This window comes from Gymnodraco acuticeps, unplaced genomic scaffold (genome assembly GCF_902827175.1).
Source record: "Gymnodraco acuticeps unplaced genomic scaffold, fGymAcu1.1, whole genome shotgun sequence".
NCBI lineage: Eukaryota > Metazoa > Chordata > Actinopteri > Perciformes > Bathydraconidae > Gymnodraco > Gymnodraco acuticeps.
Window position 1 is genome coordinate 4,449,096 of NW_022990441.1, and position 17,229 is coordinate 4,466,324.

General features: G+C 42.0%; 1 protein-coding gene across 1 annotated transcript; it reads right to left on the reverse strand.

The window, feature by feature from the left end:
* Positions 1-81: 81 nt before the first annotated feature.
* Positions 82-16,351, reverse strand: ppp2r1bb (protein phosphatase 2, regulatory subunit A, beta b). The gene is made up of 15 exons (XM_034225508.1): positions 16,124-16,351; positions 15,374-15,464; positions 15,054-15,154; positions 14,426-14,658; positions 14,100-14,247; positions 13,823-13,978; positions 12,579-12,693; positions 12,374-12,444; positions 10,942-11,076; positions 4,125-4,298; positions 3,906-3,966; positions 2,194-2,348; positions 1,949-2,091; positions 1,741-1,832; positions 82-1,645 (listed from the first exon to the last, which is right to left on the reverse strand). The coding sequence occupies exons 1-15, from the start codon at positions 16,199-16,201 to the stop codon at positions 1,629-1,631; spliced, it is 1,770 nt and encodes a 589-aa protein (XP_034081399.1). The 5' UTR covers positions 16,202-16,351; the 3' UTR covers positions 82-1,628.
* Between the last annotated feature and the right edge of the window lie 878 nt (positions 16,352-17,229).

Here is a 17,229-nt window from a genome sequence, read left to right on the forward strand (position 1 = left end):
AAATTCTTCTCATGTAAAATTATATTTTTCTATTTCACATTAAATGTTTGGAGTCAACTAATAATAAAATAGCAGACCACATCAGTTTGTTTGGGTTACTTTATTCAGATCAAGATACAGTAGTACAGCATCCCAATGTGGAGAAAATGTAAAGTAAAAATAAAAGCAGTCTTCGTGATACAGGACAATCAACAATCAGGGTTTATTCAAGGACAGAATGGGAGGGGGGGGGGGGGGGTAGAAGGGAACAGCGGGAGTAGTTCAGGGACAAACAAAAGTTTCTTTTATCAGCGCAGACGACACATTTATTCAACCCGCCCATAACCACCCCGGCCCCCACCCCATAATAAAACATTATGCACCCTTACGTACACATTCTCCTGTCTTCCGTCACTCGTTCTTTGAAAGCACGCACTTGTTCTCCATCCTGTAGATACTTCATAGCAGGAATCCTTGGGTGGGCCTTTGTTTGTTGACCCTATGCTTTTACAATCTCATGTAGAGTGGAGGACTTGGCATGGATTTAAGGGGGGACGGGGGGCTCCAGGACACACTGAGTGACGTGTTTGGTTAATGGCCCTCATCGATGTAGTCCATTTAGTTTTACCATCACATTAACGTCCACGTAATAAAGTGTCCCTTACAGAGAAAGAACACTTGTCTTTTTACAGAACAGGAGAAAACGGCTTACCCAGGCAGACTCAAATAAAACACCACAGTTTATCAAAGTAATTGGCACAAAGATTAAGAGCAATGCCGAGAACATATTGCAGAAAATCACAACTTCTTCCCACCCTAGTACATCAGCATCACTGAGGAATTGTAAAAGGGATAATTACCAGCAACACTTTGCTAAGATGGTCCCCATTACGGTGGGCCGGGGTAATTCATTGTCTGGCCGTACATTGGAAGTACATGCTATATATAGAGTTCATCAGATTTCCTGCAGTAATGGACACCCTAATAATACTTTGTCAGAGCTTATTACAGAACAACCCTGTGAAGCATTGAGGAGACACAGGTTTCTTCTGGTGGGAAAAAAGAGAGCTTAGTAGACCGGCACAGACTTTTACATTTCTTCTGCAGAGGGCCACAGGAGTGTCTCAGGGAAGAGAGAGCGCTATCAAAGGCCTGACTTGGGTGGAAGCGTAGCAAAAATAAACCGCTTGCTGCACCATCTGCTGCTCAAAGTGTGTGTCTAGCATTGTGAGAAAAGCACAGCAGCGCAGAGAACTAGCATAGCGCTAGGTAGCGAAAACAGACACTTGGTAAGATGTGGTGGAGGTACAACAGCGGGCGAGGAATGTGTGAGGGGGGGGGTCTGGTTAGCGATGTCTTGCTAGTACAGTAGCGCATTCGTCAGCATGCACCACTTAATGCAATTTATTTGACACTTTGCCTTTGTTAAAGCACCCATCTACAGCAAAGCGGAAGGTTAAGAAAGAAGCCTGTGCTATGCGTCGACATGGTCTACTATTGGACAGTAAACAAAAGAAAAAGAATAAAACAATTGTTAACAGCTTTCTCTATACATTTACCAGTTGTTCCTGAACATCAATAAATATATCGTAAAAGTGTTGTTGCGTTGTTGTCTTGGGAGTTTGTCTGGTTTAGCCATGGTGGGGTGGTTATGCTAGGACCAGAACTGTTGAAGCGAGAGAACGAGAATAAGATTTCTTGCTACTTAATATAATGTAAATTCCATATACATTTATATTGATAGCAGAGAGAAAGGCTTACCGCTGATGGCCTCCTGGGCAAAGTACTTGACATCCATGTCTGTGTCCGTGGCCAGCTTCTCCAGCACCGGCTTCACTTCTGTTTGAAGGGCACTGCGGGACAGAGAGAGAGAGAGGGGGGGGGGGGGGGGGGAGTGTCAGACCAACTGTCCTTCTGGTTCTTGAGTGAGATCATCCATTAGAAAGCGCCCGATGCCGAAATCACATACCTGCTATCGATGACGGGGCCGATCTTCTGGAGGGATTTGGCCACGTTGAAACGCACGTTGGCCACCTGGTCGGTGGACATCTTCAGGACCACCGGCAGCATCTGCTTCGTGGTGATGTCCTGACCGCATGCCTCTGACAGAGCCTGGGACACAGCATACAGAGGGTCACTCAGTGAACATTGGCATATCATGAATCAGTCCAATATAGCTTTAGCAGCTAATAGACAGTAGCAGCTGAGACTCACGTTGATGCAGAACAGAGTGGTCATCCTGTGCAGGTAGTTGGGGTCGTTGGCCATGCCCAGCACTTTGGGCACGATGGTGTTCTGAGCCCACTCGGCTCCAAACTTCTCCACCAGCTTCATGAGGTTACAGGTGGCTGCCTCCCGGATGGCGTACACTGGAACATAAGAGTGACAACAATCTGCGTTAACGGTGTGCTCGAGTTGATCTTTTTCCAAGTCTCCATCACATCGCTCACTTCCTGTCTGCTTAAAGACAGCGCTTCATAAAACTGTGGAAATCACTGCGTTTTTCTTTACTTCTCATGCAGATTAACATCTCGTCATTTGTTACATAGATATACAAGTATTTAAACTCATAGCTCTGCTTTTACTGGCTCGCTGCTACGTCTGCCTTTCCCCCAACACTGTAAGCAGACCGATGGATTGTTTTAAGTGGATGATTTTTCCAGACATTGTGTAAAAATTACGTTTCAAGCATTTTGATCCATATAAGCGGATTATATGTGATTATATGTGCTTTCCTATGTATTCATCTACTCTTTGTATGCTTTACAGATCATAAAGGACTCAGTCATATCCTTTAGGCTTAAACAAATATATACATTGACAGTTTGCATACTTGACTGTACAATATTCCTATGATGAAAAGTCTGACAAATCTAAAAAGACCTTACTCAGTATACTGGGTCAAAACTGAGAAGTCATTAAGACGAAAGAGCAGACAGAAATCACGATTATATTGACATGTGAAATATACAATGTCTTTAATAAAGTGAGGGAAGGTTAAGTCCTTCACTGAAGAGCTTATGTAAGGGTGTCACAGCCCTAACCCCGGCTAAAGACACACACACTTCCAATGATGTAACTCAGATGGCCCTTTGTCCTCAATAGTGAGCACGTGTGTCTCTCTCTAATTGGAACTTGGTGTGCAGAGGACACTATATACTTGGAGTGAACATTCATGCAAAAGACAGTGCTCCAGGTTCTCAGGTGGAACAGGGTGTGAGGTCCAACAGACCCGTTCAGACTGCAGAGAAGAGCCAGGATAAAGCAGCTCAGTTATGAACTCACTCAGAGGGACCCAACTGGGATCCATAACTCCACTAAACACAGCTAGAGCCACAACATGAACTGCAGATTGGGGCCTACAACAAAGGGTTGAATGGAGTAAGTTCAGTAATGCATATAGAAGTTATGAAGCAGCTGTGCCCTGGTTATATCATTCTGATGTCAAAAACATTGTAGTACAGGTTGTAGGGGTCTTTCACCTTCATAAGAGGACAGCTGTATGCCAAGTGGACGGGCTCAGGTGACTAAGAGCACTGATGCTCTTAAGGCAGGACAGGCAAATCATTGATAGTCAAATTGAACAGTCTTAACTTGGAGCATCAGGCCGCTGCAGAGTACCGAGGGCAAAGACAAATGAAAGGATCCCAACAGGAAAAGAAAGGAGCAGCTGCTTTGGGAATCCTTCTCCAGGAAGTCGGTTTGGGGATGTTTCAGAGGTTGTTGTGCTTTGAGAACATAAAGGAAATAAAGTGGAAAATACTTGGACGTATTTGTAATTGACCGAACAAATTATTGCCATAAAAGTGGCTTATGCAAGCAGCCCAGTTTATGCAACCATTTTGTGCCAAAAAGAAAGTGGGTTTGTGTACTTTGTTATATCTGAAAAAGATAGCCTATAATGTCTTACAACAAAAGTGCCTTACCGTGATCAATCAGCCAGGCCATACAAAGGGTGTTGAGCTTCTCATCAAAGAATTCCACTCCCTGAGAAAACACAGTGGAGTTAGAGCACTTCCTGGATGTCAGTCTGTTGTCTGCACATTGCTAAAAGCTCTGCTTCTACACATGGAAGTAGTTGAGAAAGACCGTTAAAACGCATTGACTAAACGGTCTCATCTGTGCTCCTCGACGCCATGACTCACCAGCTGTCCTGCCAACAGGGGCATGTACTCGATGATGGCGAGGCGGACCCTCCACTTGGCGTCCTCTGCCAGCTCCACGATGGCCGGCAGCAGAGACTGGGAGAGCTGACGGATGCCGATCACCTCGTTCACACAGTCCAGGTTGGAGATGATGTTGAGGCGCACCTCGGGGCACTGTGGCACAAACACGCATTAATCACAGCAAAGTATTTAGGTAAAAAACTGTCTGCTGTCCAAGTAGATTTACTCAAGATGATTGCTTTAAAATGAGGGTTATTACAATCCTTATACTACAGGTAATAGAGGATATGGAAGCTGAATAAAGGATCACACGAGTGCAGAGGTGCCCAGTACCTCGACCGCGGGGGCAATGCTGGTAGATCGCGAGTCATTCATAAAAATTGTTGTTAAAATAGACAAAACAGGTTTTGATCCCTCCTCCCTTGGCCTCCCTGCCACTTAATTCAGGAGTTTACTTGATTGACAGAAAAAGCGACCTATCGCTTTCCAGTCTGTTAACCCAGAATGCAAAGCGAAACAAAATCAGTCAAGTGCGGGAAAACTCAAATTACGTTAAAGAGACAAACAAGAGACAAACAACAAAATGAGTGTGGGACCGAGCAAGAAGCTAAAGACATACCACTTCCACCCAGAATGGGAGGAAGAATATTTGTTTGTGATGTCACATTCAAAGGTTATTTGCCTTATTTGTAACGCAAGCGTCGCTCTGCCAAAGAAAGGTAACGTGGAGAGGCATTATCGGAGTGTTCACAAGGCACATGACAGCGACTTCCCTCCGAGTAGCGAGTTGAGAAAGAGAAAGGTCATGTATTATTGCTACACAAACATTATCTCGCAGTCTTAGTGTCGCCAACTCGTTTCTAACATGCAAAAAGATAAACAAATGCGTCTATGGTCGGATCTTTCCAATCGAGACGAGATCTCTCTCCCCCGTCTGTGTGCGAGGGGGCGGGACAGTTTTACACACACTCGGCTGCTACATGCAGCAACACACGGTGGGGATGGCGGAGAGAAGCGCTCCAAGGTGTGGTTAAATGTTACCCGTCTTGAGGTGGACAATGCTCCTTGCCAAGAGTGTTTAGCATGTGGGCGGTAACACGAGCAATTTGTCTAAACATTTAGCAAAAGTGCTCCACATTCAGACGGAGGAATGCACCGGGTTCGACTGTCTTTCTAGCAGCTCTGTAGCCCCATCCACGAGTAACGTTTCCACGTCAGGTGTTATGTATGCTAGCAGCAACACACGGAGTTAACTCATGATACAAACATGGGTTAATGATTAGAGGTAACTGAGTTATTCATTTTGTTAAAGTTTCAGCTATTCTGTTTACAGTTCTGTCATCAGATTATTTAATACGATTTGTTAAAACATTGTTGTTTCTTTTGATGTGAAATATTATTTATTTAATTTAAATAAAAAGCAATGTTAATTTTGTAAACAATGTTAATTTAATAATATATGTATTTTTGAATCAAGTATTCATCTTTATTGTCTTGTTAGTTTCCACATGCCTAAAACAACCTCAAGCTAAATCTATAAGTTAACGGCTCAGTTGATGCGTTTGAGAAATTGTGCAATTGTGCATACAGTAATAGTCTGAATAGTCGATTAATCGTTTCATTAATCGATTATCAAATGAGTCGTTTGTTGCAGCCCTATTGTCAGGGCTGCACATAATTGGTGCGCAGGTGCGCACCTCCGCCAAAAAAAGAGCACCGGGTCATTTGAAAAAAGGCGCATTTGCGTACCAACATTGAGAGAGAGAGAGAGGGAGAGAAGATAAAAGAGAGAAGAGAGGAGAGAGAGAAAGACATTTGCGAGTTGCATATGAACTCAGAGCCGGCCCGTAGCGCTGGCGTTATAGATGTTCGCCTATGGGCGCCAGATCTGTGGAGGCGCTGCGCTGGCAGCTCTGGAAGGGAAAACAACATTTTTGACCGTTGGGGCTCATCCTAATTTTCGGTCTTGATTTAACAACATTCATAATTAAAGGGATAGTGGAAATCCGCGAATTTTGGGTTTAACTTCTGTATTTGTATTAAAAATAAGCATAATAAACAATTTTTTTTAATTTCATGCGCCTAGTTTCATTTTATTTTCAATTTTACTGCGCCCTCTCAATGAAACGAAATACTTCGGGAATCGTCGGGTGATGACGAGAGCAGAGGAAGACGGGCACAAACAATGGCGGACATTCAATAGCATTTGCATGTGAATAGCCGACCTTTATTATGGTGAATAGATGTGTTTTGTATGGCTGTAGTGCGACAGCAAATGCAGAGAATGGCGTATCGACTCATGCGTTTCCAAGAAACCCAGCCATTCGTCGTCAGTGGGTGAAATTTGTTCAGAAATGTTCACTATAGGTAATACTATAAGACTGTAAGACGGCAATACTTTATACCGAGTATATTGCCATAAATATGATGATTGATTATCAGTAAAAAATTCTACGTGACACAACGACATTGGATTAACCTTGAGATGCGTTTTTATTCCGTTGAACACAAATTTTGATCACAAATCAAAAAAGGTAAGACGTAATTATTGTAATATTTTTGGAACCGGATGTTGTTTACTTTCTCTTTTCTGGCTGATAGCTCCAGGAATTCGAGGTCTTACAGTGATGACATTACATCTGTGGAGTCTCAGCTTTAAATCGTATATCTGGTTTGTGCAGTTAAGATAGTAATAAGGGCATTTCCACCGTGTGTTGTGTGTAAAAAAGCGTTAGCATTAGTTAGCATTGTTTCGCTCAATGCTAATGCTGTTTTTTCTAGCTAACAATTGTTCTTATTGTCAGTTAGCGGAGTTTCTTACCTTTTAAAAGGGTATGAAACATTAATAGTTTCATAAATGTTAAGGAGCCCTGAGACATGTGAGAGAAAAAAAACTGTGGGAGGGGTCCACTGGGGGGACCTTTGGGCTTAACTGGTTAACAATGATTAATATTTGTAAAGGCTACAGGTGATCTTAAGATGCGTGAGCTATGCTTAGGGACCTACCAGTCAAGATTATTTGTGCGTAGGGGTGCATCATCTGGCTCCTGGTCATCCTCGCCATTGCCCATGCCGTGAACCATCACCTCGGGCTCGGGCTCGAACAAATAAGGACGTAATGGTCCATCGTCTGGCTCAATATTGTCACCATCGTCGCTTACTGAACCGGATTCAGATTCAGTTCCTAAAACGACATTTTCGTAGGAAAGCCGAGAGGATGTTTCTGACTCGCTATCATCACTGGATACCTCGTACAATCCTTCTTCTTTGTCTGGTATATTTGCCCTTCCACGTTCATTCTGCATAGACGCCATAGTTTGTTATCGTATCGTCTTCCTGAGTTTTCGTCACTTCCGGTTTGGCTGAGTCGAACATTTCGTTTCTAAAAAACTTCGGGGAAGCTGCAATAAAGTGCTTCTAACATGCGTAAGGCAATTATTATATATTTTTAAATCAGGTGTGATTGTTTTGGTACGTAATTATGCTTGTATATAAGTTAAAACGAAACTATTTGAGGTTCCATTTCCACTATCCCTTTAAGTAAATGTAACACCCTTTTCACCCCGGTTACACGTTTCATTTGCCCTGTACGATGGGCGCTGTAAGTGATGAAAATGGGGGATGTTGGCTTATCTGGCGCCCGCAGCTTACAGTCAAAATGCGAGGGAGAGAGGGAGGGTGCACCGGTACCGGCGCTGTTGTTATTAGAATCTGGTGCTAGCTGCTCTAACGGATATAAGAAGAAGATGTTTCTACAATAATGTGGAGGGAGAGTCCTCTCCAGTCAGACTGAGAGGCTGATAGGCTACTACAGCTCAGTGAGGTAAAGGACTCTGAGTCTAAGTTCAAACGGTTTGGTCACAATTTATGTAAACACATATTTCCAAGGCACTCCTTTATAATTATTGGGATAAACAGGTTTGAAATCATTCCAATGTATACTATAGGACAGTAACCAAAAATATCCTTTAAAACTGGAGAGATAAAAAAAAAATGCATAAATAAATAAATGTTAAGGTAAAATAAGATATGAATGAACAACACAAATAAAATAAGTTACATTAATTTGTTATTGGCTATGGTAGGTTATTGGTTATGTTCACATACTTATTTGATTACATCCACTTGTCTAAGAAGACAAAAGAGACTTTCAACCCAAAACCAGCTGTTGACTTGTGAATGCAAGCAGCTAATCACAGACTCAACCAGAGAGGAAGTAGTAGGCCTACATCATCAGCTACCATGTCTGACAGAGAGGAAGACAGTGAGGAGAACAGTCAGGAGGGTAGTGATGACAGCTTGCAGGATTACTGGTTGTGCTAATGTTGTCTTGTGTTCACCTCTGCTCTGCATGTGTGTTCTGTGTTCACCTCTGCATGTGTGTTCTGTGTTCACCTCTGCATGTGTGTTCTGTGTTCACCTCTGCATGTGTGTTCTGTGTTCACCTCTGCATGTGTGTTCTGTGTTCACCTCTGCATGTGTGTTCAGTGCCGTGTGTCTGGCAAATAAAGTCAAGACCCCCTCAAAAGTTACGGTTTATTTCATTTTAAGGATGAGCACCAAGCAACATCTCCAGGTGCTCCTTTAAGAACCAGGGCAAAAAAGTGATGTGCACCCCTGCCTATTGTAGTTATCCCATGTATAAATAAAACGCGTTATTCAGCAACCCTTGCAATTTGGGATTTTATTTTTGGTTGGTAGACCTCGGTGAGCTAGTCATTTCAAAAGTAGCTCACCAGCCAAAAAAGTGTGAGCACCCCTGCTGTAGAGGGACCTGTAGGAGTTGATGTTTATTCACTGAATCCCAAACAACTGGAGCAGTTGTTTTGAAGGTCCTTCAACTCCTGCTTTTCATTCAAAGTAATGTCTTGTACCATGGGCCCTGCGCTTCCTTAGAAACTTCACTTTTCTTCAAACCATCCACTTTTGAATATGGAACTACTCCAATCATTGGAGGGACATTTGCTATCTGAGCGTTTACACCCCCTACTCCAACTAATATTTAAATCTCAAACCGGTTATCTAAATTAATTAGTGTTTGAGCTTAATATGAACAACTCACACTGTGTTCTACTCTATCATTTTCTTGTCTCCAGCGAAGCCACTTGACTCTTTATCAACAAACTAGACTTCCAAGAAGTTTCATCTAGAAATATGAACCCAGGTTTCTATAAAAGATCCTGCTTTAGTTCAATTTGAACATGTTAACAACTGGAATAGCTTAACAAAACAATTGATATTCCTAAAACAGAAGCCCTAAAGTGCACAATGATTTGAAATACTCAGTCAGGGTTGTTCGAGTGGGATCTGAGAAGTAGCCAAGAAGGCACGGTAAGAATTAAAATAATTGAGCTTTTAAATGAATAGCACATCTGCAAATGTCTCCATCTTGCTCTCTTTAAGCTGTCCTCAGCACGTTGAATTATCGAAATGTGTAAGTCAAAGCTGTCAGTCCGGACATAAATCTAATTAGACACTCTTAGTGTTGCGTTGGAGCTGTGAGGAAATGGGGCCATCTTTAAAAATAGGACTAAAGCAGGCAGAGAAAGGACTGACAGCCTCCAGCCTCCCTAAACATGGATATACATTTGTGTCCAGCCTGCCAAACTCTTGCCTTATCTCAATATGTAAATGCATGTCGTGGAAATGTATTCATAGGACAAGATGTGACCGAGCCATCGTTGTTCTAGATGAACCTGTTACGTCAGCTGATGAATGTTCTTCTCCTAAAACCCAGCCCATTGTAACTTCATGCAGACTAACTAAATCAACTGCTCCAGAAACATATCATTCAAATAGTGACAACATATCTGAAATGCAAAGCAGACGGGCTCATGGAAGGATGCATCAGATGACTCTTCAAAACTATTGTATATGCTACATGGTCAGCTGGGAAAAAAAGCCTCTGATTAAATGTACTACTTACTTAAAAAGGTAAATACAATTCAAATGTATCTCGAAAAGACGTATCTAGTTGCAGGGTGTCCAGCTTTTCATTATGCTTCCCTCTAGACACAACAATTCAATCTTCTAATTGTAAAGTCGCAGTCTGGCTGCCAACCCAATGACTCACCCTCCCACTCAGCCAGGTACATGTGGTGGCTACACCTAAGTGGCTCTACACTGACTCAGAAGGATCACTACCATCCAAAAAAGTTGGACAAACTCGGAGCTTCACATTAAGTTTTAGCTGTGAATGTTACCCAACCAATCACTGCCTGAGTGAACTATATATAAGAGCAGGGTATATGCAGGAATCCTGAAGTCAAATGTAATACCTTTTTAGACCTTTTTTAAGACCATTTCCATACATTTTAAGACCTCATCGCCACTTGGAGCTTTAACCGGTTACATTGGCGACACATTATACAGTATTGAATGTCCTTCTTCCTTATCTTCCAACCATTTGGACGCAAACTTGCATTTCCCCATAACAACGTTGTTTAACAACCAGCGTAAACGGACCTTCGCGCGCCATCAGTCAGTGAGCGTGCGATGTCCTGTTCAGATGACGTCAAATCCAACGGTTTGCCATAAATAAACTACACAGAATCACACTACACACCTACGCAATGATTACATTCAGGCACACTGTAGAATACAACCTCTTTGGACAATTTATATACTTATTGAAAACAAGCTACAAAATGTAATAACTTGGAAAATGCCGTTTAATACTTTTTAATCGCCTTAATTTTCGCTAAATTGATTGATCAACTTCTAATACTTTTTAAGGCCCCGCGGACACCCTGGAGAGACATGGAGGCCTACTATTACAAGTGTGCGTTTGGTTTACCTCGTCCTTGAGCTGAGCCAGGAACAGAGGTAGTAAGTGCTCGATTGTGTTGTCCTTGCCCAGGATGGTGGAGAGGCCCATGATGACGGAGGCCAGGGCCGACTTCACATGCTGGTTGGTGTCTGAGACCAGTTCCTGTTCAGAGACACAGAGGAGACAGAGGTCAGCACAAACAAATGGTTAAGACACAAAGTACGTAAACAAACATCCAGAACACTGTTATTGGTTATAATCACAACACACTGCTGAGAGGGAGGCTATAATCCACTTGTGTGTAAATATGCAGCAAAGTGGGAGCAGTGATACTAGCGCAGACAAACAGTTCAGTGCTGAAGGTGGAAACACTTACAGTACGATGAAGACAGGAATAGCATAATGTAAGTTCAAACATGTTCAGTGATTATATCAAAAACAATGTAAGATTTGATTAAAAGAAAGATGCACTATAGATTTGTAGGACCTTTTATTTGTACAGCTTTCTAAAGGTTGTGTGTCAGTCTGTTGCCGCCTGTACTACTTTGTTCCACTGTTGATATGTTAAGAGGATAAACAAAATGACCCTATGTGACACCGTCTACCTATAACAAACAAGTCTGTAAATCCAAAAATGTTACCGAATGTTAACCCTTGACACTTCTTTAAGTAAATACAAAAGCTTGCAATGATAAAAATGTTGAATAAGAGACACCACCACTGAACTCATTGTGGAAGAAAAAACAACAGTGCCACCTGCTGTTCAAAATCTGACAGACACTGGCACAGAAACTGTTTTTACTGTCTTGTGCTACATACAAGTGCCAACATTTTATAGCTAGGGTTATCTTAGAGGGCATCTTTGGGTGTTTCAGTGTCTGCGGTCTCTACAGGTGGTAGTGAGCCATCAGAGCAAAGGCACAGGTCATCACTGAAGAGCAGCACACATATTTATAATCCTAGAAATGTGCCCATATTCCATTTCATCCAATATCTTGTTAAAAGATTTCAGTTAAAAACGTGATACTTGTTTTTTTAGTCATAGTGATATTTTATTTTACTGCTAAATCTGGACATCTTGGGCATTTAAGTCAAGTGGGGAAAAACAGCTTGTAAACAAAGCCAAGTTTGACCATTTTTACACAATTGTTCTTATATCCGAATGAATGGTAAATGTAATATTGTTTAACTGTGTTTGTATCATCACTTTTGAAAACCTGTTGGACACATATCAGCTATTACGTTACTAAATGATCAGTGACAATGGACAACAGAAAAAGAAAAAAGAATAGCCAAAAAAACAGTTTTCTTGAGCGGATGTTACACCCCCACATGTCTACAGAAACCCTTTGGGGAACACTATCAAGAGACACGCCTCCAGTCCTCTTCCATGCTTAATAGCGAAGAGTTTCTGTTAACCTGAGATGAAGCAGCAAAAAAATGTCAATGTTGTTTTTACCTTGACACAGGGCAGAATGTGAGTCATGATGATTTGCTCACGGCTGTCCTCTGGGAGGTTCTCACAGAACTCTATCAAAGGAAAAGGAAACGGTCAATAAAATATGAACCGGACAGGACAAGAAGCTAAAGCCAGTTCATTTTAACCCTTCAATTCATGCACTTTTCAGAAGTATTTTTCTGGCATTCAGGCTTTATTTGCTGACCTTTGACTTTGTTTGCTGCAGCAGCGCGGACCTCAGCTTCACAATCCTTCAGAAGGTTCTGGAAGGCCGGCACCAGATCGTTCTTGGTGATCTCTGGTCCCACTGCTTTCTGGAGCTACATTTGGAGAGAATCAACACGAGTCAGTATCTAAATAAGCATGAGGTGAACATTTCAATTCAAAAAGTCAGGAAAAAAACAGACTGCATTCTGTCTTTACAACCCCTCCAAGCACATAAACAATAAAGTCCCCATTCATAAAAAAATCATATCAAAAGGTGCCACACATCCAATCGGGAGCAATTTGGGGTTAACCATCTTGCCCAAGTCAGGTTTAATACAAACTAATGTTGAGACAACACATTCACATGAAATGCTTGATGGGAACAACATTTAAAAAAGACATTATTTTACAACTGAACACTCATTCAGCTAAACATTCCTAATATCTTTGAAATGCCTTCTACATCACACACGATACTTACATTGTCCTGCATCAGACATGAAAGATACAAATGAAACGTAGTTACTTAAAACTCAAGTGACTTCTGGGAAATGTGTTTTGGTCACACCAACAGTCAAATGACTGATTCAATAAATACATTTCATCTCTGTGGAATGAGTTCAGAGTGGGGTCTGTGACAGGTTTTCTACAGCCTAGCATATGATTATAAAAGAAATGATTACTAACCAGAAGCCCTGATGTGTCAAAGAAGAAAGATTACAGCTTTAAAGACACGTTTACATATTGATTGTTGTATGATGCATGTTCTCCATTTAGAAAAGCCTAAAAATGCTTCAAAATAGGCCCTGGAATGAAAGACTCTTTCAGCGTCTTCTTTTCTTCACTAGTAACAGAAGTTATCGTTTACTTTGACCACAGATACAGTTGTACTGACTAGAGGCAAAAGCCCACACCTAATGTGTTTCATAAGAAATATTTCTCACTAAAGTGTAAATATTGACTTCGCCCTGATCTTCGACAGGAAAATGTGCCAACACTTTCTAACAGGCACCTCATTTCTTTCAGCATTTGTTTGGCACCTTTTCTTCCCACAGCCTAGTATCCCTTCTCTTTGTAATTGTGTTTTTTTGATAAAGTACTTATTCCAAAAACGTGTCAGTTGTGTCCAGCTGTCTGCTTCAAATAGCCCCTGATATTTGTGAGGCTGATAGTTTCCAGGTATCAGGCATTACAATACAGATTGGAGCACCCTTAGAAAGGAGGAAGGAGTCTGCTGCTTACCTCAGAGAACTTGTCGGCAACCATGTAGCGGACCCTCCAGGATTTGTCTTCTGCAGCCTGGCGCAGGGTTGGCATCACCAGGGTCTCGAGGTCCTCCTGAGGCAGCAGAGTGGCAATGCTGACACAAGCCTCCACAGCGAGGAGCCGCACAGAGTCCTGATAAAGAGAGGCAGTGGGATCAGTTGTTGTTCATCACGCTTAACAGATGAGGAAGCATCTGTTAAGAAGCAAGAAGCAGAATACAACAGCACTTTAATTTGACATTAAGGAAACGTACCTGCTCATCAGAGGCCAGAGCAGTGAAGAGGGAAATGATGTCACTTTTTACATAGTCAAGCTCCAGGACTTTGGCAAACTCCCCCAGTTTAGATGCTGCAGCACGACGCACCATAGGAGTGTCATCTGAGCACAAGGTGCGGAAATGCCTAGAGACAACCACAAACAGAGATTACATCACTGACTGACCAAATCTAATTATATGCCCAAAACAATCACAAAGGGTAGGCTTTAATATTTGGTTAGAAGCCTAATTTGTAACCATATGTTTGTAACCACATTTGAAATGAGAGCACTGTAAAAAGTGTTTGGTGAGAATCCACTTACTGGCGGATCTCAGCTTTGACGGTGCTGGAGACACGGGGATAACAGACGCTAAAGAGGCCGCAGGCAGATGTGCGAGAAGTGAACCAGTCACCACTGGCCAGCCGCTTGACCAAAGGCTCGAAGTGGACCTCCAGGTCAACTGGAGAGTGCTCCTGAGAGATCTTCCTCAGAGACTCCACAGCCTTGTCTCTGACTACTGTCTCCTCCACTGTAGCCAGGCTCTCCAGGGGAGGCTGTGCATTAAAAAAGAAGCATAAAAAGGTTAGCGAGGGTAAATGTTTTCAACTATTAGCAAGTACAAGACATTAAAGAGTATGTATATGTAATATGTTATACATAAAGCATCAATAGCTTATACTCTTTAGACAATATTTCAGATTTAGGTCATATATAAAAAAAGGCATTGTGGGCTATGTAGAGGTGAAAACACGAGTATCGTCTACAAAAAAACTAATAAGCAAGCTTTTAAATTGATTGCTCAACTTCACTAAGCTAAAAAGTTTCATCCATTATTCCCCGAAAAGACCAACAATCTAGGAATGCTATGACATGAAATGATTCAGCATGATATACATGTTACGTCTATGTGGCCATAGCATTAATCGAAATCCACTCTTCAGTGACTTACCAGGAGACAGTGGACATACTCTGACCCTCCCACCAACATGGTGAAATTGCCAAGCTGCTCAGCCAAGGCCAAGAGCACCTCATCTTCATCGTAGATGGTGTCTAAGAGATTAAAGAAAGGAAAAACGAGAGAGCATATCAATTTAGGTCTGAACAAAAAAAATTAAACGACAACTTTTGGCAGCAGCTTGGAAGGATTTAAAGTACAACACACTCAGACGTTCTCCATGTGACGACCATTTGTAAAATAACATTGAGGTCATAACCTCTGTTTGTCGAACATTAGGTGATTTGTATGGGCAAGATGATGCACTTTATTACCTGTGAGGAAAGGAAGGAGTTCAGTGCGAGTCCTCTCGACACCAAGGGCCAGAGCAATGGTGGACAGCTTCTTGATGCTGTTCAGACGAAGCTGTACATAAAAACGACAATCGTGAGTGAGGCGTTCACAATAAAGTTGAGCGCGTTTAATGAACTGTGTACATTCTTAAGCTTCACATGCACTATGCCCAGCTAGCTCAAGTATTATGACTCACAAGAAAAGTACATCAGGTAGCGTCCAATCTCAGTGACGGTTAGCGTCATCAAAACAAATAGCTAGTTAGCTAACAAACAACATTTAAACAATCTATGATAGCTTAACGTCCATTGACAAGGAATAGCCCGACTGAATATAGTCGGCTCTACCCACTGCGGCCTTGAACGCCCGGTTGTTGTGATTGCAAACTGTAGTCAATTAGCTAGCAATCCGGGATACGAGGCTTCAACGCTAGCAGCTAAACCAATTACTTGGCTAGCTTTTCTGTCACACCCATTTTTTTATCTTCACATTTCAGTTAATACAATCACCGACAATTACATTTCACCAGATTGACAATGTACGCAGTAAATGATGACAGCAAACTAGCTAGGTTAGCAAAGCTGGGTGCGCCCAGTGGATACAATGATAGGCCCGGGACGTTAGCTTGCAGTTAGCTAGCTGCTAATCAAATGCGCGCCTGGAATACGTTAAAATGGCCCAATTTTGCAGAACAATACATATCATGATTTAAGTCAAAGCTAGTGTTTTACCTGAACATCCTCATTTCGCAGTTCATCAATAAGAACGGCGATAGGGTAGAGAGAGTCGTCTCCATCAGCTCCTGCCATTTTGGATACTGTTTCTGAATGGCGCTGCTGTGCTACGGGGTTTCTGTTTCTGAGCTGAGCGACTGCAGGGCCTCCCTCCTCCGATACTGCGCTGCTGCTGCCTTCAAGACACCGACGAGAAAACCGCAAAGGAACAATCCTGATTTAACAAAGATCACTCCAAATAAATGAAATAGCAAAGAACTTCCAGCCAATGAGCCAAATAAACAAGAATAATTAAGTTGATTTATTTTCTTTATCTCTGTGGGTTTGTTATATGTTTTAAAAACGACTGCAGAGAAATAGAGCATTGAGACGTATGACCCATTCAAGCAGGGCCGGCCCTAGACTTTTGGGGGCCCTAAGCGAGCTTTGGCTTGGGGGCCCCCCTCACTCTAGCGCGTTCTTACTACACACAACACGGAACCAACTTTTGTCTTATGATGTTAGCATAAGCACACATATTGTATAAATAAGCATGTAAACACAGTGGACCTAACCTCCTCTAGGGGGTCCTCACCTCCTCTAAGGGGGTCCTCCAGGAAGATTTTTTTTTAAATATTGAAGTTAAAAGCATCAATCTGGTGCACTTTGAGAGCAACATTAAGAGATCTATGGATACATCTCTCAACACCCATATGAAACAGAACTGTAAACAGATTTTTCTTTATGAATATTTTACAAATCACTCCCCTTTTAAACTGTATTCTTGTTTTGTCATATAGTATTTCATAACTGTTTTTCATTTATTCTCTCTGTCCATCTCATAAAGTCATAATGTTCACAAGAATTATAATTTCATGCAAAGATCTGTCACAAAAAGAGGTTGCACATTGAAATTCAGGTGTTGTCAGTGTGCGAACTATACCACGGTCTCCAGGGGAGCCGGGATTTATTTATTTGTTGCGGGGGGGGGGGGGGGTAAATGCTGATCTGTGCATTAATAGCAACAGCACAGACATAGGCCTATTATAAAGAGAAAATCTGTTGGTGGTGCCACAGGTCTACATTTACATGAAACGTCCCGATGGATCATGTTCATGTCAACA

Excerpts from the sequence above, each read along its gene's own strand:
- ppp2r1bb (XM_034225508.1), bottom strand. The coding sequence starts at position 16,201 with ATGGCAGGAGCTGATGGAGACGACTCTCTCTACCCTATCGCCGTTCTT. Across the intron at positions 15,155-15,373 it reads ACTCCTTCCTTTCCTCACAG|ACACCATCTACGATGAAGAT; the intron begins GTAATAAAGTGC and ends TTAATCTCTTAG. Across the intron at positions 3,967-4,124 it reads CCCTGTTGGCAGGACAGCTG|GGAGTGGAATTCTTTGATGA; the intron begins GTGAGTCATGGC and ends GTGTTTTCTCAG.